Source organism: Pinus tabuliformis, chromosome 8 (assembly GCF_031772625.1).
Source record: "Pinus tabuliformis cultivar Carrire ecotype Pingquan chromosome 8, CPIR1, whole genome shotgun sequence".
Taxonomy (NCBI): Eukaryota; Viridiplantae; Streptophyta; class Pinopsida; order Pinales; family Pinaceae; genus Pinus; species Pinus tabuliformis.
This window is the reverse complement of record NC_142294.1, coordinates 805,708,205-805,735,542: the sequence shown is the minus strand read 5'-3', so window position 1 is coordinate 805,735,542 and position 27,338 is coordinate 805,708,205. Positions and strand designations below refer to the sequence as shown.

The 27,338-nt window shown below is 37.7% G+C and overlaps 1 protein-coding gene across 1 annotated transcript in view; it reads left to right on the top strand.

Annotated features, from left to right (window-relative positions):
- The window catches only part of LOC149238037 (ubiquitin carboxyl-terminal hydrolase 16-like), a 73,880-nt gene that overhangs the window by 11,825 nt on the left and 34,717 nt on the right, over window positions 1–27,338 (top strand). Inside the window, exons 2-3 of the mRNA XM_089372898.1 lie at window positions 13,354–14,893; window positions 15,228–15,316. Of these exons, the coding sequence (XP_089229024.1) occupies window positions 13,354–14,893; window positions 15,228–15,316 (1,629 nt within the window). The remainder of the gene's footprint in view (window positions 1–13,353; window positions 14,894–15,227; window positions 15,317–27,338) is intronic.

The following is a 27,338-nucleotide window of genomic DNA, read 5'->3' as shown; positions in this document are numbered from 1 at the left end:
GTTCTCTAGCCTTATTCTAATCTGGTAGTATCCCAATCTCAAGGCCAATTTTGAAAAATATTGGGTTCCATGAAGTTCATCTAGCATTTCATCTGCAAAGGGAATCAAAAACTTATTCTTAATCATTACCTTGTTCAATCCTCGATAGTCTACACATAGTCCAAAGGATCCATCCTTCTTTCAAACTAGAACCACTGGAGCAACATAAGGGCTTCTACTCCTTGAGATGATTCCACACTTCAAAAGGTCTTGGACTAATCTTTCGATTTTAGTTTTTGGATGATGTGGATATCTATACAGTTTGATATTGATAGGGTTTGACCCTGATTTGACTTTGATTATGTGCTTGATTTCTCTTTCAGGCGACATCTTCATAGGAAGATCTTGGAACACCTTTTTGTGTTTTTGAATCAGTTTTTGAACTTCAGGTGGTAGTTCTTGAACTTCAGATGGTTCTTCGCTAACCAATCTTGAAGCCAACATCTCCATTTGATGACACTGCACTACATATACTGGTGCTCCCTTCCGGATCAGCTTCATCATCTGGTATGATGATACAATTTGATTCTGAGGGGGTTGGAACCCATATAACTTGTATTTCTGCCCCTCCCATCTAAACTTTATAAATTGCTTTTGATGGTTGGCAGAGTAAGTGCCTAGGGTTTGTAGCCATTGGATACCTAGGACCACATCCACTCCTCCTATTGGTACAGTGTAGAACAAAGATTCTAGATTGTAGTCCTGAATCTACAATTTGACTTTATGGCATTTCCCTAATTTTTCAATTTTCTTTTCGTCAGCTACCATCACTTTCATGTTGGGCATGGGATATGCGAAAATGTTGAGCCTTTTCGCCATATTTGAGTTTAAAAAGTTGTGGGTGCTGCTGGTATCTATTAGAACCATTACATTGCTCTTTTTGATATGTTCTTTTAATTTTAATGTCTGGGGCTAAGATATACTTGTCATGGCTGATAATGACGCGGAATATTCTCGCTATCTGATTCTAGAGAAAATTGTGGAGAACTTCAACTTCTTCTATGTCTTATTCTTCACTATCTCAATCATTGGTTGCTTTACATGTAGACAAGTTCTTGGTCTTTTTTCCCTTAGCATATTTATGTTTAGAATCCCATTTTTCGCCACAACATTCGCACTTACCTTCTTTCATTCTTTGTGTTTCCAAATTAGTTTTTTCTCCTTCATGTGGTTTTGGTGGAACATATTTTGTATTATCCGTGCTAGCAGTTTGGGGAAATCTTTGTTTTGAATATACTCTTTCAACTTTTGGCCATTGTATCCTTTTGAGCTTCTTTTCTGCAACTTTTGCTTTTTGTCTTGCTTCTTCTATAGAAGTGATGTCATGAAGCTTAAGCTCAGCCTAGAGATGTGGTTTAAGTCCTGTGATGTATGATTGAATAAGACGAGTCTCTGATAACCCAAGTACTCGTGTAGCTAGAGTTTCCCATTCTCTAGTGTATTCGTCCACATCTCCTTTTTGTTGCAGCTTGGTGATTTTCTTCTTTGACACCTTGGAACCTCTTAAAGAATGCATTTTTGAATTTCTTCCAACTGATAGCATGTGTCGTTTTCTTCCACCACATATACCAATTATATGCTTTGCTTTCCATTTGCATGGATGCATGCCTGATATTTTCATCATCATTGTCAATACCGTAAATCTTGAAATATTCTTTTGCTTTATTGAACTACGGAACACTGTATTTCTTGTTACCGTCAAATTTGGAGAGCTTATGTTTTGCTCTTTGTTGATATGTAGCAATTGGTGGCGTCTGCATATTTTGAAAATTTGTGTTACTATTTTGTTGATTGGGCATGAAAGATGCTTTTGGAGACTCATGGGTTTGATGTGAGTTTGATGAGTTTTATGAATCCGAAGAATTTCGATGTTGAGTAGCTTCATTATTCTGGGGTAGTTGATCTAATGTAATTTTCAACTTTTTCCAAATACAGTTCAACATCACCATTGCTTGATTATGGGCTATTAATGTTGCATTATGATTTCGATCCATCTTATTTGAAAGGATTGCATGATCCTTTTTAAATTCGTTATGATTCTGCTTGAGCTAATTCTCTATTCTCTTCGTGTGTCTTGGAGCTCCTAGATTTCATTAGAATGTCTGGTAACCTTATTCCCAAGATCTACCAATTTTTTATTAAAATCAACTACCGACATTGATGCAGACATTGATTGGGTATGTGGTGGTGTATATTTATCCAACTTAGCCTTCTTCCTTAACTTGACCTCTCTCTCTCTCTCCCCCTCTCTCTCTCTCTATATATATATATATATTGTTTTTTTATATATATATATATATATATATATATATATATATTTTAAAGTTATATAATTAAATTAACTATATAATTATAAAAGATAATATAACTATATGATTATAATTGTATAATTGTGTAATCTTTTTTTTTTTTAATATTTAATGCGAATCAATACTATACGTAACCCTTTTTTTAATGTGAATTGATATGGTGGGTTTTCCAAAAAATAAATCGATATGACAATAGGGATCCGGTATGTAGCGTTTGACCGAAGATAGAGCGACAACGATAGTTGACGAAGGGTGCGGACAATGTGTTGACTGGCGGTGACGGTTGGTCAGGATGCAGGGACAAGCAAATTAAACGACGAAGTGGCGAAATTACAAGGCAGCGGAACAAGGGAGCACACGCAAGTAGGGTTACTGGTCGACGAGTGTGACAGGTGGCCGAGATGATCGACAACATGTGGAGGAGGGCGTAGAGAGGAAGTGCGGAAAGGTAGGAACACGAGACAATGGAAAAAAAGGAATTACTGTTGCGATGGTTCGCTATAGATGCTTAGTGTTGGAAAAACACAGCAACAACGGAAATCGTGGACATGGGAAGGTGAGGGACAATGGCGTACAAGTAAACAACACGGGGAACGATGATGAACAATGACGTATGTAGCAGAACAAGCAGAGAATCACAATTGCTTTGATACTAGATGGAGCAAATAGCTCAGAATTTGACAAAAATACATATATATTTTTATTAATACTTGAATGATGATTGTTACATAGAAGGGTCCTTGGCTTATATACTGCCTTAGGTGCTTCTTGGTTAAAGGAGATCATGCCCTTTTGCCTAATCAATCTATAATTACAAAATTATTAATTTTTTACATAGCACTATATGGCTTGGCATTCTCTTGACATTGGTTCCTTTTTTTGTTATGATGGTGTTGGGGAGCAGAAGGAGGAGTGATGAAGAGGATGCAGAAGTGGGTAGTGGTGGATTTGAAAACCTTGGAGAGGAGTACCAAGAGGAAGAGGAGGAGGAGGATAATAAGAGTGGAGATGATGAGGGTAAAAAAACCAAACCAATGTTGCACGAAGCGGGGACGTTTTTTGGAAGCGGGAATGCGGAAGCGTCATTTTCCAAAAATCTAGGAAGCGAAGCGTCTGCTATATATATATAATTATATTTTTTTGCATTTATACTCAAAACAAACATCCCAAATACCAAATTAGTTGTAGAAGACATGAAAACATGCATATTTTTGCATAATCAAGATAGATATAACATCCATTGTACATTAATGATTAATTAATCGAGCATCAACCATCTAGAATCTAGATTCTTCTCCTCTTGTCTAGCCTTTGCCTCTACCTTGATTATCTAGGGATATTAGTCAACATTGCCCAATTTTGATCAAACTACCTAATTCAAGACTTAAACATGGTAGAAAAAGCTTAACATGCTTGATCGATGATTTTGACTTGATTGAAAGGTAATTTTTTGCTAAGGGCGTGCCGCGTGACAAAGGAGTTCAACAATTAACACCACCAACACTAGGGTACATATAGGGCTTGGTGCTCTTGATTAAATGCTAATCGCATACCTTCATACTTGATATAATCTAATGAAATGCCACAATCCCATTGATCCTGAATTCCTGAAAACTGTTAAGTCTGCTGAATTTTGAATAGGATATGAAATTCTATTTTCTCCATATGAAGTCCAATGAGGCTGGAACCACTCTCAAACATCCCGAGTCATTTCATGGTAATGTTAAAAATTTAAGTAAAAGGATGAAAATGAAAAACAAAGGAGAATGTCACTTTTGCTTTAAGAATTTAACATTACCATGAGGGAGCATCTGTTATATTTATATTTTTTTTGCCTTCATTCCTCACCCTAACCCAAGGTGACCCACCCCCAACAAGCAAACTCACCTAAAAAAAAAAAAACGATTTTCTGAACAGCGTGGCGCTTTTCCGGAATCGTATGGACGCGTACGCTTCGACCTTCGAAGTGCCATGCTTCGTATGGCCGAAGCGCTGTACGAAGCGCCGTACAAAGCGCGCTTCGGAGGAAAGCTTCGGAAATTTCCAGGAAGCGTCCAAAACAGGCGGAAGTGCGCTTCCGAATTTTGGAATCGCGCTTCCGAGGACGCTTCCTGGACGCATCTGCATGGGATGTGCTTCGGGCCTTAGAACTGGGGGGGGACGCTTCCTGCAACATTGGACCAAACCCCCTTGTGGAAATATCTTACTAGGTTTTCAGGAGGGAAAGGGTGTGGAACCACTAAATTTACATGCCCCCATTGCAAAATCACTTACACAGGTTCATACACCCATGCCATAAAGCATCTTTGTGGGAAGATGGCATGGGATGGAAATAAACAAATAGGGATCAAAACTTTTGGAAGTGTGTCACAACAACAAAGAGCCAAATACATAAGGGAATAGGAGGAAGCCCAATACAAATCTAAAAGATCAAAGGGTGACTTTGAACATGACACCACTAGCTTACAATCATAAAGACTAAGAACTCCATTAGCGGCCACCCATGGTAGTGGATATGGAGGCACAAGCACAAACATCCCTTTAAGGCGTAGAACCATATCAGATTTCATTGATCAAGGTTGTAGGGATGATGTGGATGCAAAAATTTTCCGATTTCTCTATGCATGTGGGATATCATTCAATGTGCTTTGCTCACCTTATTGGCATGAAATGGTTGGTGACATCAATGATGCCCCTAAAGGATACAAGAGCCTTGGGTATGACAAGGCTAGAACCGTGGGACTGCCAAAATAACACATGCTTTGGGTAAATTGACAAATTCTTGGAATGACTATGGGGTATCCATCGTATCTGATTGTTGGCCAAATGTAAAAGGCAAGCCATTGATAAGTGTTCTTGGTGTGTTTGTTAGTGGTGCAATCTTCCTCTCAACGTATGATTACTCAGAAAAGTTTGAGACCACCATCAACATTGCAAAACCATTACTTCAAACAATTGAAAATATTGGGCCATACAACGTCATCCAAGTCATCATTGATAATGCTTCTAATTGTAAGGCAGCAGGAGCAATCATTAAGGATAAAATACCCCAACATATTTTGGTCTGGGTGTTTGGTTCACACAATGAACCTTTTGATGCGTGATATTATTAAGAACAACAACCTCATTACAAATGGATTGGTGACTTGTACATGGGAGGCAATAGAATGATAAAATTTACTACAAATCATAGCAATATTCATGGGCTTTTCCGCAGTCACTCAAGGTTGGAGCTGTTGAAGATTGAGAAGACTAGATTTGCTAGCTATTACCTCACCTTCAAGTGCCTTTTGAAGGTAAGAGACTCTTTGGCTAGCATGGTATCAAGTTATTGTGAAAATTCCTTGAAATGCAACAATTGGATTTTATTCTTCTAATTGATTAATTATGTAATTTATTTGGTACGACAAGTAACAAATAAATCACACTGCAATTTTTCACAGTAAAATTATGTTGCGGAAATAAATTGGAATTGAAAAAATACATGTGCACACAATAAAAATGACACTAATATTTTTGGACAAAAGTCCCTGGAAAAACCCAATTGGATAAACAGTGTAGCAGATGAGGGTTTATTTTATTGTATGCAAAAACAAAATCTAAGTACAATATTTGAATGCCCAAACTAACAATCCTCAGCGAAATAATCTGGCCAAAATATTAGTGAGACAAATTGTCTCACCTGACATTGACCCCAACACGAAGTCTGGCTCTGTCTGGGCCACTCAAAAGCCCCTATGTTAGCCTCTTGCGCAGGCCAAATTCACACTGCCTCTGGCACTGCTCTGATGTAGTCGTTCCACCCAACTCAGCTTCTGAAGATGACTCGCTTTGCCTTCTGGAAATTTTTCTGGCCACCAGCAACTGGATCCACCTCCTCTTCAACTAAATTGAAATGCCCCCTAAAGCTGATTGCACAGGCCTTGCACAACTTCATTGAGGAATAACTTGGTCCTCTTGTTGCTGACTCTCCGACACTGAAAATCCACCAGAAATCACTTCTGCTACTCCTTGTCACTTTTTCATTCCTTTTGGCTCGAACTCTTCTTCTTTGCTTGATCTCTGCAACTAGATAGTCCGATCTACCAAGGAATTGCTCTCTTGATGTGTCTATCTCCATCCCCATCGACTTGATCTTATAATCTCTCATTGGTGAACCAACGATCGAGATTAAATCGTCATCAACAACTAAGATAATCTCAAACTCAATATGTGTGAGTTTCTAGAGCTTTTTCACCTTTTTTTAATTAATTACTATCAATTAACCAATTTTCCTAACTTAGGAGAAATTTAAATGATGGTTAATTAATTTAAATAAGGCATTTCGCAAGCTTATCTTGTGAAACCTTTTCTGGGTTTTGAAGATCTCGTATTCTTAGCCTCTCTGACACAAATTGAGATAAGAACACTTATTTGATGCTACAAAAACTCCCTCTTAGCGAGGAAGGCGATCTATTGTCATCACTTGTAACATCTTCCCTCACGCTGCTGATGTCTGGCATCTGTGACAACTTGTCATTGCCCACCAAGCCTCTATGCATACTCTGATTCATTTGTTAACCCCATAGCTGAAACATCTTGCATCTGCGTTGTCATTGACAATACGCTGTGCCATCATGCACTGCGGCCAACCTTGCTCTGCACTGCAATTGATCTCATGCTGCTGCTACTATTGCAACCACTGCAATTGAGAAACATACTATGGATCCACTATGTATTTGTATTAGCTCTGCAATTGTTTCCTGAGACTCTGACTGCAACTAGTATTTGCCACTATCTATTGAGTAATTGTTTGCACCTTGACTGGTACCACGCCCCTCAATAATTCACTGCTACTAGTCTCTATAACTGTTTTTCACGATCTGACTGCGCCAACTAACACTGATCCTCCTACTACTGAAAACTGTGGGCCCCTGTAGCAAGGGCAAGGATCCATGAGGGAACACCTATCTGATGCTATCCTCCTTGGACCCTGCCCAAATCTCTGCAACTCTTGGGTCTAGAGTTCAAGGTCTCCCCACCTCTCTCTTAGAGGTATAGCTGCATAAAGTGCAAATTCGTCCATCTTGGAGGATAGCTCATCTATGTTTGCCGAAGTTGCGGTTTGCTGCTCCCGCTTCTTGTCCTTCTTTTTCTTGGGACACTAAGTGTTGTAGTGACCAAACTCACCACACTTGAAGCATTTGATCTTCGACAAATCTTTCTTCTTCTTCTCTCCTCCCTTTGTGCCTTGTCCCGAATTGAGACCTTTCTTCGCCTTCCCTTTGCTGGCAAGGGCTATGTTCTTGTCCTCCTCCTCAATTTTCAACCCTCTGCTGCTGCTATTGCTGGCAGTACCCTAGACAAGGCTGAGCCTTAGCTCCTCTTGTGTGAAATCACTCCACAAGTGTTCCCGATCAGGCAATCTGTCACGTCCAGTGATTCCCTTGACAAATGTGGTCCACTTTAGGATAAACCCATTGAGTGCTATTCACACAAGTTCACTTTCCTTGGGTTTCTCAACTATAGTTGCAAGCTCATCCCAGAAATCTCGAATCCTGGTGAGATATGGAGTTACGCAGATATGATTCGTTTAGCAGATACAATTGCACCAATGATTGGAGAGGTGTATGAGTAGATGGATAACATGTTGGGCAAATTAAAAAGATTGTTTAGCGAAAAGATCCCAACTTTGTATGATATTATTTACAATTTTGTGTGTGCGTGGTGGGATAAACTTAATATTTCACTACATGCCTTGGTGTATATCTTTATGCCAAAATACTACTCTCCATATTGGTTGGAAAAACCTGCACCTGGGGGTGGGGTTAGGACCAAACTACATACAGATCCAGAGGTACAAAATGGGTATATGATAGCATTGGACAAGTTGGTTCCTGACAGGGAGGAGTGTGCTAGATTGCGTTTTGAATTAGGCAAATACTTCACTAGCGTTGGAGTGTTTGGTTCTTTGCATGCAATGGAAGATGGGGACAAATTAGAAGCTGTCACATGGTGGGACATGTATGGCGGCCATGGACTTTTGGCAAAATTGGCAAAAAAGGTGCTTTCACAGGTTGTAAAAACTTTTTTGCGTAGAGGTGTTGGAGCACCTATAGCTTCATCCATAATGTGAGAAGAAACAACCTGAATAAAAACTGTGTAGAAAGTTTGGTTTTTGTTCACTACAACTTGAGGTTATTGACACATTATTGTGATTGGGCTCATGATAATACAATATATATGACTTGGGACCACAACACAGAGGAAGATAATTTGGAGGTTGGATCTCTACATCTAGAAGAATTGGAAACAAAACTTTTGAAAGATGATGATGAAGCAACAACAACAACAGCCATGCCACCTCCATCATTCAGTAGCAGTGCTCAAGTTCCACAAGCTCTGCCTTTGCTGCCGCCACCTCCATCTAAATCCTCATGTGGAGGTCAGGTGCCTTCTGATTTTGGTTTTAGACATGGTCATCCGACTATGCAGGAGGAGACTCCTAGTAGACCACCACAAGCTTCTCAGAAATTAGACATTTCTTGTGGCAAGAGTCAGAGGAAGCATTAGATAATAGATTTACTTGTCTTTTCTAGTTTCCAATAGTTTTTATAATTGTTAACTCTTTCATATTTATTATGATATTTTTTGTAAACAATATATAACAATTTAAGTTTGAAGTTGGTAATTATAACTCGTTGGTAATGAATTATGAATACGATGCTTTGTGAAAGTTAAAAGTTGAAACATTTCATTTCATATTAGAATTCTTTGTTATAGTTTGGTTACTTGGTAATGGTAATAGTTACAAGTACAACTTTAGTGATCAATGGTGATAAATGTTATATATTGAATTTTGAAAGCTTGAAACTTAAGATTGATGAATCATGAGACTCGATATGTTGTATGTTACTAAGTTACTAACTTGTGGACTGTGGTTGATGAAAATTATAGCTTATAGATGATTGATGTTATATGGTTGTTCAATCCATGTTTTTATGCTTGTTATATCTAATTCATCATTCTACATGCTTTTGTTGACACATGCATCAAAATATATATTACATAAAAATTCGCTCGCGATTTGCTCCCGACCTGGGAGCTTTTGAAAATGTCGCTCCCTGCTCCCGCTCCCGCTCCCAAGTAGCCTTGATCCAAGCTCTGGCATCTAGTTTCCTTTCAAGAACCCCTCGTCTCCATTGACAGTCTGTCACCTCCTGTACAGTGTACACTCAGCACTGTATAGAGCTTCGCTCCATCTGTCGCATCCATTGCTTCCCTCATATGGTAAATCCTCACTCTGTCTGTAGCTGCTTCTTTATAAGTTTATAGTGTAGACTTGTTCAAGGCTCAAGCCTCGTTGCTGTCCTCACCGACTCCTGAGTTGCTGTTTCCTGTTGGCACCCCTGTAGGCTGTGGCTGCAATTGATAAACCTCAACTGGGGCCTTCCTCATGAGTCATGAGCCACCATCACTTATAAACCCAAGCCTTATTGATTCCATAGAATGAGTCTGGTTGAACAGGCATGCCTCTGTGCACCTGGCACCATGCAGTGTGTGTGGAATTGACGTAATGGAATTATATATAGATCCTTTTAAATTTTGAACTTGAGCAATATGTCATACTTATTTATTGATTTCATATATGCAAAATACATTATTCTCTCTTTCTAATGTTCAAGACTTAGCATCTTCCTTAGAGTGTCAGCCTACACTACAGTATCACTTTGGTACAAGCTAAGTCATAAATTTTACTATTTTTATGTTGAACATATTTTAGATTTTAATACAAGACATTATAAACTTTAATTCAAGTCAATGAAGCGAATGATAAGAACGGATTAAACATTGATGGGGGGACGTCATTTCGTGTTGTCTGTTGGAGTCAGGCGAGTCCTTTAAGGCAAGAGGGGAAGCATAAGAGGCTAGAGCCGGTGAGCTCAAATCCTATTCCCTTCAAATACAAATTGAGCGTGTTTCTGTCCCACTGTCAAGCTTCATTCAATCAAAGAGGTTGCTCCGGTCGTGTTTTCCTGATTCAAATGGGAATTCTGACTAACGAACTGCGATAATGAAATTTTATATTAACTCCGATAGGGAAGCGGATATGAAGTCCGAGAGGGAGTTGGCGGGCCACAATTTATTATTTCTGTGTTGACCATGTTATAAACTTTAATACAAAGACATATTATAAACTTTAATACAAATACATATTATAAACTCTAATACATGTAACGCCAAGATAATACTCTACTCGTATTTCTTTAGAAGATATTTTATTTAAAGTTTAAAAAGTAAGTTTATATTCTTAATCAATTTTAAAGTTTCTTTTCAAGATTAAGAGTAAATTTAGAAGATATTTTATTTAAAGTTTAAAAGTAAGTTTATATTTTAATCAATTTTAAAGTTTCTTTTCAAGTTTAATTTTTTTTTTCTAAAATAAGTTTAATAATCTGCTCAATATAGATAATTATAACTAATAATTAATGTTTAAATATTTATAAATGATGTATTAATTATATTATGATTAACTTAATAATTATTTTTAAAGTATTATGTTGAATTTATATATTTAAAAAAATATTTTTTCTAAAATAAGTTTAATAATTTGCTTAATATAAATAATTATAACTAATAATTAATGTTTAAATATTTATAAATGATGCATTAATTATATTATGATTAACTTAATAATTAATTTTAAAGTATTATATTGAATTTATATATTTAAAAATTTCCATATGTTTTTTTTAGTTCTTGTTTAATATAAATTTAATTAATATTTATAAATGATACCTTTGGAATTACTTATATAATAATTATTTATTGTATGTAAAAATTATATATTTAAACATTAACACAGGTTTTCATTTTTATATTCATATAATTCTAGTTTTTATTTTTATATTTATATAAATTTAAATTTTAAAAATTTTAAAATATTTTATATTTGCTTGTCCTTGCTGTTTCTGGATCCTGGTTTTCCAAAAATCTGGAAGATCCGTATCCGAATCCTGGTAACTTAGCTTTAAGCCCAAACCTTGTCGACTCCATAGAATGAGTCTGGTCAACTTGGCATACCACTGTGCACCCGGCACCGTGCACTGCGGGTGGAACTATATATATATATATATATATATATATCCTTTTAAATTTTGAACTTGAACAATACGTCATACTTATTTGTTGTTATAAGTATGCCGAACCCAAAGCTGAACCTCATCCAAACCTCATTGGAAAATTCAAACCTGAATTGAATTTAATCGTTGTCGAACCCGAACCATGTGACTTGGGATACAAGTTCTTTTTCTCACATGCCTTGTATTTCAAATTTTCATATATATTCCTTGATTTAAATCTATCTGGTATTTTCGAGGGTTTTAACTGGAGTTGTTTGCTTTGGGGCCATTGCTTTAATCCAGTATGAGTCGACAATGTCACTCAGAATTGGTCACTTTTGACTTGGCTCGTTCAGAAGATGAACAGAGTTGGCTGCTGACTTGGTTGAGTCACAGTAACTCAGGTGATATCCTAACTCGCTGAATAGATTAAATTGGACATTGATTTGTGCGAGACACTTTTAAGAGCCTGATATAGTACCCTTTAAAGAAAAAATGGAAACCCTTTAAAGAAAAAATGGAAATATTAAAAAAAACTTGAAACCCATAAATTTATCTTACCTTTGCAAAACCCTTCTTTTCCTTATTTATTAGTCATTGCTTGCATGTGTTATGTCTGGAGCTGATTGGGTGAGTAAAACCTGCTTGCTGTTGAAGCCGATTAGGAGCTAATTTGGAGATGATTTCAGAGGGAAGTCCATTTGTGATTGTTTACCCATTTGCATGCAGATTGAAGGGGGCATCTGTAAATTTTTGTACCCATTTTAGAACATATATGTCTATTATTTCTCATTCTACCAGAAAGCTTCTTAGAACTTTAATTTTATGCAAATTTATCAGATTTGGACTCAGATTACTTGTGGAAACTCAAAATTATGACTCAGCAATTCTAAATTCTGCAAAAGGTAGTGAATAGATTGCTGTGACTAGATTGTGATGCATGGATGGTTGTTTTGGGGTGTTGCTTTTCTAGAATCATGCGTCTTGCAGTTATTCCTGAAATTTACTTTGTTAGCTAGGTTATATCACCCTTTCTAGTTTGATAAGGTGCTTGAACTCTACTATGGGAAACTGTGATGTTTAACTATATCTGTTTTCATTATCTTCTTTATTTTTCCCAAAACAGGAGATGTATATACATGGGAATTTTGTTTTAACGCCAAGAAAAACCTTGAAAGGAAACCCAAGGGATCTTTTCCCACATTCATCGATGTTATCCCTATTAAACCTGTCTGTGTAGACTAGTGTGCCCCACCCAAGGTGGTTTGAACTGTACACCTACTGGTACAGAACTAGCCAAATGTCTGGTGACATTGGTGAGCAAATCCCTTGAGCTTACTTGGGACTGGATATGTGGAAGTAGGATTTAGCAAATCTCTATGTAGAGAAGGACTAGCACACATTTAGAGCTGAAGCCAACAAAACCCAATATCTTGAAATTGACAAAATGAAAGGTAGAAAGAAAGAAATCAAAGTGGAGTAAACCTTTGATAAATTGACACCAGATAATGTTGTATCTAAGTTGTTAATATGCACAATGCATGGAATCTGTTTTGAGAAGTAAAAGTTGTTGTGGAACAGAAACATGCCCGGAAGTTTGGAATTCCCTTGAGCAAATTATTTGGCATTTTTGTTACCAGAGATGTGTTCTAGAATCAGGGTCTTGTTTCTTAGTTGCTGTGCTTTTTTATTTCCTTTTAAAGGATTTCTTTTTATTACTTAAAAGTTTTAGGGTGCTTGCAAAATATTTAGTTTCTCAGATATTGTCTGTCTGCAAGCAAATGCAATGATGTCTTTATGCAAGTGGATATAGTTGTAAATTTGTAATAACAAACATCGGAGAAAATGAATCTAAACTTTGTTTTTCCCTCTTCATGATCTCATGAGGCATTGTTTGTTTGCAGCTCAGGAAAATGCCAAATAATTCACTGGAGGCAAGGTCACAAGCGGGATTGTCAGCCACCTGATATTGATGATTCAAATGCCTTTGTGCCAAGCATTTCAATTCAAAAAAATGAAGTTAATTTGAGTTCCTTGTCTGAACCCCAGGAAACTGAGTCTTATGATTCTAATTTAGAGGAGCGAAGACACTCTACTCCTATCATCAAGCAGTTGGATGAACATGCTGAGCCTAGAACTTCTTCTCCTACCATTGAGAAGTTGGATGGCAATGTCACTGAGAAACACAATGTTACTGCATTGAAAGGACCCCAAGCGTCTGACTTAAAGATCAGTTCTGGAACCATAGGTGAAAGACCCAGTGTGGATGACACTATCCCCAGAGTTTTGGAATCTAGTGTTCAATCATCTACCAGGAGTCCTGTACATATCGCTTCCTTGAAGGATATTCCCACAGCTGGTGTTCCTACCTCTGTGACCACTGTGTCTGATATCTCTGTCAACAGCAGTGAACACTCACCCAGCACCCTTAGATCTCCATCTGTTGGTATTGACATCTCCAAAAATAAAATTCCTTTGTCTGATGTGAGCTCCTCAAGTGCTGGGAATAATGCTTCTTCTTTGAAGGTCTCTACAACTGAACTTCCTGCTTCAAAGAATGATAGGAATCATCTTCTTGTATCTGGTATCTCTTCGGGCAGTCCTTCTGGCTCTAGCAGATTTGAGCATGGCCTCCGCAGCCATTCAAGTCATACTGATGATCTTCCTTCTTCCAAGAATGAACCTTATCTTCCCAGTTCAGGCAACAATTCTTCCATCTCAAAGAGCAGTGAAAATGGTCAACGCACTTCTAGGAAAGTTGGTTATTCATCCAACTCTAATAGCCATGAGGTAGATGCCTGTTATCCTCTCAATCAATCCTCCAGCACCAGTTTGCATGTTGTGGATGCCTCTAGCTCCCGTAATTGTACTTCCAGCAACAATGGCCAGGAGGTGGATGGCTCAGTACCTCTTAGTCGACCCTCTAGCACTATTAAGCGTTATATACCGACCACTAGAAGCTCTGGTGAAAATAATTCAAGTTCTGGAGCTTCTCTGCTCAAGCCCTCCAGTCAGAACCATTCAGCTTCAGTGGTCTCAAGCTCAAAGAGTTCATTGCTGAGTAAAGATGGTTCTCCTAGCTCTATGTGCTCCGATTCCCAAGATCATCTGTTAAATGATCTCAATGATAGAATGGCAGCGTCTAATATTGACAGCACAAGGACTTCTGATCCTAATGGTGCAAACAGGAGATCTGTTAGAACTGTGTTTCAACATTCTTCATCATTGAAGGAAAAAACTTCTGCTCGTAGCATTTCACGTCAAAAGAGTGGTAACTATGATGCAATATCCTCGAATGCATTCCAGAGTGTTGTTTCTTCCCTTCCCACTAGCAATACCTTGAAAGCATCTGTCAAAAGAGTTGCGCAGCAGCTGAAACCTTCAAAAGTGTCTAGACAAATTTCTACAAGAACTTCAAATGAAGGCCCAGGAAAATCAACCAAGGTATTTTAGAAACACAAAATATTTTGTTTTGATTGGTATAGGAAGGCATGTTTTTTTATGACAGACCATAAGTCCTACACAGATTTGTGCTGTGTACCTCTTATCAGAATTATTGCTTACATCTGAGTTTTATCCTTTAATTGGATAAGCATATGGGAACTTATGTCAATCCTAAAACTTGTGATGCAATGAATTCCAGTTTAGCTAATCTCCCTTTCTCCCCTTTATTTTAATAATACGACACCTTTAACACAGCTAATGTCTCTTCTCGGATTTTATAATGCATTTTCATTGTATATTAATTATTTACGTCCTGCATCTTTTGTTTTATCAGATGCTATTTCCATATGAATCGTTTGTTAAGCTTTTCAATTGGGAGAAGCTTGATCTACATCCTTGTGGCCTTATCAACTGCGGAAACAGGTATGACTCTTTGCCTTGTTGACATTTTACTAGTTTTTAGATTATAATAATGTAAATGCACATACTATATATCCTTTTTGTTGGTGTCCTATGTTAAATTTTCATTAGATTGTGTATGATGCACATGGTGGGTATCTGCTCTTAGTCAACATTCATATGAGTGGCAAATGCAATTGGTCTCTTGGAGCATTGTCATCCAGTCTTTGACTCAACAATACTATATCATGGTATTAGGCATCATTATATCGTCAAATTCTGGAAATATATAGTTTTCTTCTTTTATAGTAAAAGTAGCAGAAACGTGTTGAGAAACCAAGTGCAATGTAGTCTAGTCACTTAATTCCTCTTCTTGATAATTACTTGTGCATATTAGATGACTGCTTATTACTTCTTATGTGTTCTTCATCAAACAATTGTATGCTTATTCAATCATTCAAGAAAAATAGAGATCACAATGAGACAAGAGATACCAGACATTAGGTTAGTAGCCAGGGCAAAACCCACAAGGGAAAAACCCAACAATTCTTTCCTTATAGAATCAGATCAAAATGAGAGATATCCAAGTCAAGACCAAGACAAAACTGCCACAAAGATACCAAGTCAAACCCTCCTCCAAAGTCAAAGTCAACACTGGTCAAACTTCTTCAAATCAGGTCAAACTCAAAATTTCAGACCTGCAACTAGGGCCGAATTGTGGAAGTGTATTGAGAGAAGGTCTTCTCTGGCTTGTGCCTTAGCTAGAAAGACCAAGTTTGTCCTTCCTTTGACCATGTACCAGTTCATGGAGATGGAGAAGTTCATGCATAGTGATGGAGTTTCAATCACGTGGAGCCTTCCTCAGTTAACTACAGGATCGATTGGTAGTCTGAATTTAGAAGAGGATGAGTTGGCAGCTTCAGTTTTTAATTGAGGGGAGGACGAGTTGGGGAGTCAGTTAAACTCAGTTAACTAGTCAATCTCACTCGTTTTCTAAATTTGTACTCCCAGATTTAGCATGGATCGAATTGATAAAAGGAGGAAGAAGGCACAAAGTTTCACAAATTGTTTTGTGCACAAAGGTTCGACAAGACATAACTCACGAGTTTGTAAGAGAGTCTTTATTGTGAAGTGCAGGAATTGTGTCCTAAGAAATAGGAGCCACAAGTGTGCTAGGATTTAGCATCTGATTGTCCGCAGGAAAGAGGAGTTGGAGTCCTAAAAATTAGGAGTTGAAGTGTGCTAAGAAATAGGGCCACAAGTGCGCTAGGAAATAGCCTAATAGGAGACCAACACAAGGAATAAGGAGGCGAAGTGCGTAAGGAAGGAGGAGCAGAATTGAAGCAAGACAGCAGGGTTTGCAAAGCAAGTCAAGGAGGCAGCAGAGGATCAATTGTGTGCAGGAACCGAGATCAAGTAGTAATCAAGGAAGGCCAAGATCAATTGCATCAGCTGAGATTTAGTATGAGAAGCAGAATGCTTTCTCAAGAGAGACAAATTGCTTTGTAATAGATTCATTTGCTAGAAGGAGAATCAATAAAATAGCCACATCAAACAAGTGGGATTTCCCTGTTGGGTTGCCTGAGAAAATATGTGTGTGAATTTGTGCATGTGTTTTTATCTCTTTGTGTTTATTCCGCTGCTTATGAATTGTTAAGAGACTCTATATCTTGGTGAAAGTAAACTAGATTTCAGTTTTCAGTTATTCATCTATGTAGTTGCAGAGTTTCATGGGAATATAACAGGAATTTTGCCCTGCAACAGACTCAGAAAATTTTGGCCTCTTTTCACAGAATTTCGTCCTTCACATGTGTGAGTTGGTAGAAATCAGAGATTCGGTCAATGATGCTAGATTCTCCTTGTTTTAACTTATCTTTCCCTCTTCTTTGACTCTATTTCTTTCTCCTTTGTTAGGTGCAGAAGATACTTGTTGTGATAAATGAGTGAATGTGCTCTCTAAGAGGTCGAACTGTCTCTTATATATAGCTGTCCAGGAGGGTCAAATAGGTGTCACTTTGGAGGGCCAGGCTGGCTTGTCCAAGGAGGGCCAAATTGGTCATCTTGTGGTCTTGACTCTTATGACTCAAAATAAAAATTCAAACTTTCTTTCTTTTAAATGTCCAAATGAGACATGACTGAAATAATTTTTCTTTTGTCTCAAAATAAATATCTTTTGACTCTAGCATGAAGAACATGCTTGACAGAAATATAATAAATATATAAATGATAAATATACATTATGAAGACCGAACCTAGTTACAATTTCAACAAAACAGTTATGCTGAAGTCCATAAATTAAAGATGCTCCAGTCTTTTCTGTTTCTAGTTCTAAATAGAAAGTCTGGAATACTACTAGGAAAGGGACAAGTGATGTATGTACTGTAATCCCTTCTTAGAACTGCTTTGGTCCTGGTTGTTCTTGCCAGCATTCAAACGCAAGGGGATGGAAGGTACCTATCCTGTGTGAGGGAACCCATTGAAACAGGATGTCTACTTCTTCATTCTCTTATAGTTTTCAAACCAGGCACAGTTTATCAACTCAGTCAGATATACACAGAAATTTCCTGCTGCAGATGCTTTACTAAAATTTGTCTCTGGATTTACTGCAGCCCATAGCTATCCTTCCTCAAACCCTGAATAGAACTATCTGGATCTGGTTGCTGTTTCTCAAGCTTATCATTCATGTTATCTGATTTCTTCTCAATTTGCTTCTTCATGTTGCACTCCTTCTTTCACCTGTATCATCCCCTTCCACTATTTCAAATACTGCCTCTTTATATCGGGCTACTACATTGTAAATTTTGCACCTGGCTCTAGAGTGTTTGGGTCATTCCAATTTCTGTGGCACCATTCTTTCCCAGAGCCATTATGTCGTTCAGTGATTGCTGGCTTTCTTCTGAGATACCCAGAGGCTTACCAAATACGAGACCTAACTTAGGTAAGTGCTTCTGTGGAGGATAAAGCTCTTTCTTTGACTTTTTTATAGGAGAGAGCTACCCAGATCCCATTTTTTGTCAATTTGGATATACATGCCCCTTTCTCTGTTTCCGCTTCCTCCAGCCTTCTCCTGGCTCCATTCTGACAGAATTCCAGAAATTATGTGGATAGAAACAGAGTGAAGTTTGCTTTGATGGGTTACACAACAAAAGCTGTATGAAAGAATGAAGAAGGTGACAGACTCCTGTCCTCCTATTACATCTATGAGACAGAATTCCAGAAATTCTGGGAATAGAAACAGAGTGAATTTTGTTTTGATGGGTTACACAACAAAAGCTGTATGAAAGAATGAAGAAGGTGACAGACTCCTATGAGACAACAGGTTTGCTTATTCAATGTGATTGGATCAAGGATCCAAATCTATCTAAGATTATGATCCATCAAAAGTTTCTCTTCCTTGATTGTTGGCAGTGATGGGTGTATCCTTGTTAGACATTCATATCCAATCTTTTGGACACTGGATTTTTAAGTTTAAAAAGACATGGTAACTCAGTATCCCTAGCTTCAAGATAAAGTTATATCTCCTAGTTGACTTTTGGGGGTTCTTATTTTTCTTATTTCTCACTTCATTCATATTCATTATATTTCTTTTGCCAGATTTTTTTTTTTTTTGTTATTTCTCTTTAATTTTTTAATTTTATTCTTATTTTCTGTTTTTTTTTTTTTTTGTTATTTAAATTAGTTGCACCCAGAAAGCGATGAAGTATATATATATGCAATCTGGGGTTGTCTGATATACTTGTGAAGCCCTAAGGAGGATCAGAGTTTCTGTCAGAATAACACATTAAACCAGAAATACAACAGATCTAAACTTTCTTTGCTCTAATCTAGAATTACTATATTTATATTACGGACAACAAAATGGCAGTTCAATGGGCTACTGGCTGTATCAGGCTTAGATAAAAAAAAAAAACAAAAACATGATTTAAAAAAACTGATCAGTCCTGGGCCAGTTCGAGGAGGGATGGCATCCTTTTCCTCTTTCATATATACCGGTTTTTATGGTTTCTTCAAGAGCAAGTCCACGTTGGCATTGAGACACCTAACTGCTTGCATGATCAGATGTATGTTGTTCTTGATACCCTTAGGGCAGTCTGTTCTTGACACATCCAAAATCTTCAGCATGAGTCCCATGTTTTCCATTTTTAGACTTAATTCCCCCAGTATTTCCTTCATTCTGAGCTTCTTTCTTCCCCAGGTAGACTCCCTAGCTTGTGGGGGACTGGTGAACTTGTTCCATGGTTGTAGCAACTGTGTAGATGCTCCTATGGGGTTGAGACTGCTTGGGGCCCTCTGCAGGCAAGTCCCCTTCTTCCTCCATAGCTGCTTTCTTGGCTTCTCAAATCCCCCTGATAAAATGTTTTCTCTGCATGAACTGCTAAGCGCCCTGGTGAAGCCTTACTTCCTTAGCCCTGCTAGAGTTGGGTAGACAGAATACCCTTTTTTCTGCTTCTCTGCTCAAATTTTTCAAAAGCTCCAAACATTATAACAGAACCAACTGCCCACTACTTTCGAGCAGAGTTTTCAATATCCTTTTCTTTCTTAGAGCAGTGAGAGTTTCTCAAATCATGTCTGTAACTCAGCAAGTTATGATCTGTAGACAGGATCGATAGGAACTCTGTAGACCTATGCTACCTAATTCATCAGAGGTCAATAAATTTTCTATCCCACAAGTTTCACTCCGTTTTGAATGCCAGTGTTTGACTTTCTCTATTGCATTATTGTTGAACTTTGTTGGAACACTGCTATGCATGGTCGGACATGTGTTCGACACGTGCCCCATTTTAAGATACATGTCAAATGGATGTCTGACACGTCCTATTGTGTCCAGTGTTGGACATGTGGGATATGGACATGCAAGTACTGGGGGGCATGTCCTGTTTCCTAGCCTACAAGTTACTTGCATTCAGGGTATGACTCGCAAATACTTGCAAGCACAACTCTCGACTTTGTCAGGAAAGAGTTAGACTCGGGACCGAGTTAACATGGTTTGATGGAAAGGGAGGGTAGAGTTTGATTTGGGAGCATGTTTTATTCAATTATGGGCTACTTTTGGATATAGCTCCATGTCTCCTTTTTCAATTTCACCTTAATCTCACGCCTCCCTAAAATGTTATCTGATTTGACATTCAGGTTTTTTATAATTTTAGAGCTGACGAATTTGCAAGGGGATTTTCATTTCCCTTCCTTTTGGGTGGGGATAAAGTGTGTTGAATGTTAAAGTGCCATGTCGTCAATCTCCAAATTACCCACTGTTGTGACTGTACTTCGCATACAATGCTCTTGCCACCATCTTGTCCATGTGAATACCCTGCACCAGAAAATCTTCTGCTCTTATTGGACTTCAAGATTGTTGCCAGACCCACTGGGCTTCATGTTGTTTCCTCAAGGAATCCACATCCAGATCTGGAGTACATAAGCAAGGGTAGATCTTTCTGTATCATTTTTGAGTGTGCAAGAAGTACAACCAGGGTGGCAGGTAGAGCCGGAGATTGTTTATGTGGTGCATCCACTTGATGATCATTATCCTTGGATGCCACCCTTCTTTCCTAGCTGATATATTGAAACAATGTTGACTGTCTTCTCCATTTCCTTTCCTCAAGGTCCTTGGGGAATCTATTAATCTGCCTTGTGGGTTGTTATATGCTATAAGCTATATTGGCCACCAATTCAGCAACTTGGTTTGCCTACCTTCTAACATTCTGGAAACAGACTTCTTTCACAAGTTTCTTGCTTCCTTTATCCATTCTGGAGTTCCCAAATGCCAAGCTGAGTTTTTGTTTTCTTCAGGAGCAAATTTGTTATTAGTTTAGAAACCCCCTCAAAAATTCCCTTTGGATAGTTTAATTCCGAACACAACCTAACATCTGCTTTGATACCCTCGAGTTCTGCTTTCTTAATTGTTCCCTGGTCAATGAATTTTGTCATGATTGTGACAATGTTGCGTTCTTTATTTCTACGAGTTCCACTTGCCCATGCCTTTCAAGCTTTACCTTTTGTGGCATCATTGAAATTTACCTTGAACTAACCCTGCTATTGTGGTTGCCAATCTGATGGAGGGGACCTGCCCTCCCAAAGGCTGTCCTTTAAACAGTGTTGTGAAGGAGAGGGAGGGAGCAGTTCTTCCCAAAAGACTCCAAGGAGAGAAATGGTAATGGGAGTATTCTGTGCACACTTATATTAATAAATATGTATGTAGTCCCAGGAGTGGTCCTGGGAGCACTGGAGTGTTGGAGTGTTTTTGAAGTGGAAGGGGGAGGCCCTGCAGCACTCCCATGAAACACTGCCTTTAGAACCCATCTTCTTCATTGTATACTTACCAGCTTAGATCCATCTTAACTCCGGATCTATCAAGCGCCGAGAGGGATCAAATCTCTTGTGGCACAAACCTCTTTTTTGAGTGCAAAACTTGAGAAAATGTTTCAACCTTGAGAGATTTGATCCTTCTTGGCACTTAATAGATCTGGAGTTAAGATGGATCTAGGCTAGTTTGATACATATAAGCTCCGTAGTTAGTACAGTCTACTTAAAGTTGTGTTGTTAGACCGTAAAACCTAATAAGCTCCTTGGTTATACCGTAAAATCCAATAAGAATATATATCTCTATCTTTGCAGGATTCTAGGATATTAACTATCCTTGGTTTAATTTTATTTTTGATGTTATCATTTGATCTTCTAAATAAAACTCAATAACGATTGTATCTAAACTAAGTTGTTATGAACATCAGAGAGACATATTCCAGTGAGTTTTTAAGCGGGGGTTAAAACCAACAGTTGACACAGTCTAAACTATGCAACATTAAAAATAAAATGAATAACATACAAAACAACCTGGAAAAATCAATCTTTGAAGGCTATGTAACAAAGTGAGCAAGGCTGTTTTTCCCAAGTTTTACCTGGAAGACATGCATCCGTGGAGCGTATAAAGTTTTTGTGTAATGTGCCTTTTTTGAGTGGGTTTTCATTGCCAAATCAGATATGAAAATTGTTCAGGTTATGATATTTGTTGTGGAAATTAAGATTTATGTTGATCTAACTAAATTTTTTTTATTGCAATTAATGTCTCACATTAGCAAATAATTCTTTTCAATAGGCTACATTAGAGAAGAATACGACAGGCAAAACCATGGGTTGTGAAAACCTAGAGCCCAGAAACCTCCATCCATAAATTTACTATTTTGTCTCGATTTTATTATAATTATTATTTATTTATTTAATTTTGTTTTTTAAATTTTATTTAAATTTTACTTAAAAAAATTTAATTTGACCATTAGAGAAGAATACCATGGGAAAAACCATGGGTTGTGAAAACCTGGAGCCCAAAAACCTCCATCCATAAATTTACTATTTTATTTTAATTTAATTAAAATTATTAATTATTAATTTTTTTTTTATTTATTTATTTTTTTAAATTAATTAAATTTTCTTTTTAAGTGTAATTTGGCCATTAAAGAATAATATCGTAGGTTGCAAAAACCTGAGCCTAAATTTATTATTTTATCTCAATTTTATTTTAATTATTATTATTATTATTTTTTTTAATAATTAATTAATTAATTATATTTATATTTATTTTTATTACCTTATGTAATTCAACCAAGTCAAAATGTTTACATAACCTAACAGATGCATACTTATGAACCCCACATTTAAGAAATATTCACATATTTAACTCCTACACATCTAACGTCTAGCATGTACACATATAACACGTACAGATCTAGCATCTAATGCTTACACATGTAGAGCGTCTGTTGGCGCAATAAGTTTATATTCATTAGTCTTGATTCAGATTCTCTTGATGGACCTGCTCTTAAGATTTTTCTCCCAACCTTGATCTCTCTTCAACTCTGGAGTTGTAAATACTCTCAGCTCTCGATCCTTCCGCTTGGTTTTCTGATTTGTTACCCAGTCTGCCACTCTATTGGCAGTTGTTCTGACATGATGGAATTTAGTAATTTAGAATGAAAGCCTAAATGTTTTGACCATTTCAGTTGGTCTTAGAGCTTCCAATTCTGAGGAAGAACCTTATTTTGTATCACATTGATAATTATTTGGAGTCCTGTTTCTCAATAATATCCTGGAAACAAGAGCATGGTAGGATTTAACATCTGCAATTAAAGAATTGACTTCCGCTTGGTTTTCTGTATATCCTCCCAAACGTTCGATGTAGATTTTTTTGAACTGGCATTTATGATATTGGAGGATTCTCGTGCAACTTCATTCCCAGGATTTCTGTTTTCTGTCCCTTTGAAATTGATATTTGTCTAATCCTTCACATGTTGCCAATACTCCGACTTTGAGAGTAGTTAGCTGCCCTTTATAATAATCTTGAAATAATAGTCTGGATGCTGAATTTGGATTTCACTTTATTTTCTGTGAAAGTGTATGTTGTTGCAATTGCTGCTTTTTCTAGAGTTTCAGTATCCACCTTTATGCTTTTCTTTGTAATGTTGTTGCACTGGCTGTGCTATATGGTTGGCCATTCTTGGTTGCTTTTCTCTGCTTCCTGCAGTCGGTGTAACAGTCTCTGCCTGGCTTCTTTGTCCAGTATTGCTTTTTCCTTGACATTTAATGGAAATCTCTTGGCTACAGAGGCTTAGTTACAGTTTGTGATGATTATAGAAGCCAAAGTTATTACTAACTGTCTGGGACAGTTCTGTCTTAATCCAGGATCTGTTAAATGCGCATCAAGGGTTATCGAATTCCTTGAGGTGACAATCTCAATATTTTCACACCCACATGGTTGATCCGGGGTTAAGTGGATCTGTGCTAGTTTCTGTATATATAAAAGGCCAACTCAGTTGATATATGCTAGTTATAACTTGTGATGGTTATAGTAGCCAAGATTATAACCTCTGCTAGTTCAATGGATCTGTCCTACTGCATAACCTATTAAATCTAGCAGCCAAGGTTAGTACTAGCACAGATCCATTTTAGCCCATAATCTATTATGTGCCAAGACGTGTCAAATTCGTTGGGGTTCCAATCTCAATGTTTTCTCCACCCCCTTAGTTGACCTGGTCTTTAGGAGGATCTGTGATAGTTTTTGTCTGCGCGTGCGTGTGTATATATATATATATATATATAATGCATGTTAGTGTTTGGTCATGTATTTATGTTGGCTGGTTTTATGTTTATATCTCCCTTGTTTTTAAGGTTACACATGTGTGCACACATAGAGTTGATGGATACCTTCCTTCTAGGCCATAGAGTGCAGTTCTTGGTGCAAACATTTTATGCACACTCATTCAAATATTTGGTTGACTATCATACTCAAAATGATATCAACAACAATTTTATGCAATGGTACTGGTTTTAAATATTGAAGTTTTTGGTAGCTTCAAAAGGTTTTCTACATGAGCTTGGTGTCTTAGCATGTAGGAGACGGTTGATTGCCTCTTTAGGTACTTGCTTGGTGGAGTAAGTGATTTATGATTTATTATCTAACTCTAACTTAGCAAAAGTACAACAATTTAAGTCAATTAATTGTGGACTACTAAAGCAAAGTACTAAGGATAAATACTTTAATTATTTAAGTGATTTAGATATGATTTCAACGTTGATCTCAAGTGAGGTGAGATCACCTCGGCCTAAGGGGGAGGTGAAGAGTCAAGACAAACAAGTAAAGGAAATGAATTTTTTTAGAGTGAGAGGCTCAGCTAGACTGAAGAGAAGGAAGAGTGCATGGAATTTCAGGTTTATTTCCAAGAGGCTGAGTTTAGGAAATCGAGAGGCCGAGTGGCTGAAGAACATAGCCGTCAATCACTTAGGAGATTAGGGTTAGGGATTTGGCTTAATGAAGTTATAAAATAAGCCTAAGGGAGAGGTGGAGACGCACAAGTAGAGGAAATGATTTTCTTTAGAGCGGAGGCTCAGCTAGACTGAAGAGAAGGAAGAACACATGGAAATTTTGGGAGTATTTCCAATAGGCCGAGTTCAGGAAATCGAGAGGCCAAGTAGCAGAAGCACAGAGGAGGATGTGTTGAGGATAGGTTGATTTATTTAGTGGGCCAATTTTTCTTGAGTGTGCAAGGGTTATACGAGGAGAAAAGGAGAGGGTCAATTCGCTGGTGGTGGAAGCCAAGCTTTTCCAAGGCCTAATTTTTCAAGAGGCCGATTTTCTAGTGGGCCGAATTCCCTGGGCCAATTTTTCCAGTGGGGGTCGAGTACACATTCCAACAGTGCATTTTTTTTGTTTATTTTTCTCTGTGGGTCTAGGCCCAGATTTTCTCGAGGATTTTGATGAAGGAAAAAATGTTACGGGTGTATACTTATTGGTGTGATGTGATTGATTTGTTAAATTTCCATGAAACTCTGCAACTACTTAGTGAATACTGAAAACTGAAATCTAGCTAACTTTCATTAAGATATAGAGCTTCTTAACAACTTATAACTAGAAGAATAAAAAAAAACAAAGAGATTAAAACACATGCACGAATTGACACTTATTTTTCTCAGGAAACCCAATAGGGAAAACTTGCATGCTTGATGTGGCTATTTTGTTGATTTTCCTTGAGCACTTGGATCTATTACAAAGCAATCTGTCTCTCTTGAGAAAGTGTTTTGCTTCTCACACAAATCTCAACTGATACAATTGATCTTGGCCGGCCTAGATGCTGCTTGATCATGACCCTCTAACACATAATTGTTCCTCTGCTGCCTCCTTGACTTGCTCTGCAAAACCTGCTCACTTCTGCTTGATTTCTGTGCACTAGGTCCCTGTTTCCTAGTGCACACCAACCACTATTCTCTAGCGCAGATCAACTCCTATTTTATAGGGAAAATTCCTATATCCTTGCGCACTTCCTACTACCTATTTCTTAGGACCTAGCTTCTCTTTTCTGCGCACAACTAGCTCCTAAGTCCTATCACACTTGCGCCTACTATTTCTTAGGAGACAATTTTTGTGCTCTCCACAATCAAGGCTCTCCCACAAACTCGTGAACTCTGTCTTGTCACAAACCTTTGTGTGCAAAACAATGAATTTCCTTGTGCCTTTGTCCTCCTCTTTATAGGCCCAATTTGAACATGAAAGGAGACCCAATTCAAATTTAGAACTCGAGTTTTGATTTATGAGTTAACTGAGAGTGATACTATTTCTCTCTCCAATCAACACTGGAGTTCTTAACTCGTCCATTCTTCAATCAAGACTGAATACTAACTCGCTCTAACTGAACTTGTCACTGCCACCTCGTTCTGTAGTCAAACTGATGAAGACTCCACTTAACTGAAGCTCCAACTCTATGCATGCTAACTTGATGATTATTCCAATAAATTGGAAATAACTCATCCCAACTGAAGTCTAACTTATGAGGACAATTCGAGGTCTTCACTAGCTAAGGGACAAGCCAGAAGACCTCACTCGCTACATTTTCAACACTCCCTCTTAGCGAGGAAGGTGCTTTTGGGAGAGCTTCTTCCACCTGGATCTACCTCCAACACTATCACATTATTTGCTCTTGCGGTTGCTCCCTTTGAACTAGAAGACTTCCCTGCTTCCTGCTGCGAAATCTAAAGTCCTGTTCTTTCCAACCATGCTCTGTGAGTCTATCACCTCAATCACAAGTGCCGTGTACTTCATTGTAATGTCCTTTACGAATTGAGGACAAATGAGACTCATTAGCCTATCCTTCCTTGTAGGCTATTGTCCACCTAAAAGGGGAAAAAACCCCAAAAATACCCATTGTTGGGCAAGTTTTGGGGCAGTTGGGCAAATAAATTCCAAATTAGGGTTGAGTAAGATTTACTCAATCACATAAGAAGATGAAACCCCTCAAGAAAATCTATAAATAGAGGATGATTGAATTCAATTTGGATCATGAATTGTGGATCATCTAATTGGTTTCTTGAGCATTAGCTTTGAGGGTTTAAGGACCCCTTTTCTCTTTTTCAATTTCGGTGTTGAAAGATTCCACCCTAGTTGACAACCTCTTATCAATTTTCTCTGCGTGGGTGAAGGATTTTTCTGAAGCAACAAATTCTTGGGAGACAAAATTCTGTTTTGGCGCAATGATATTCTGTTTGGCATAGGAAGATTTTTAAGGCG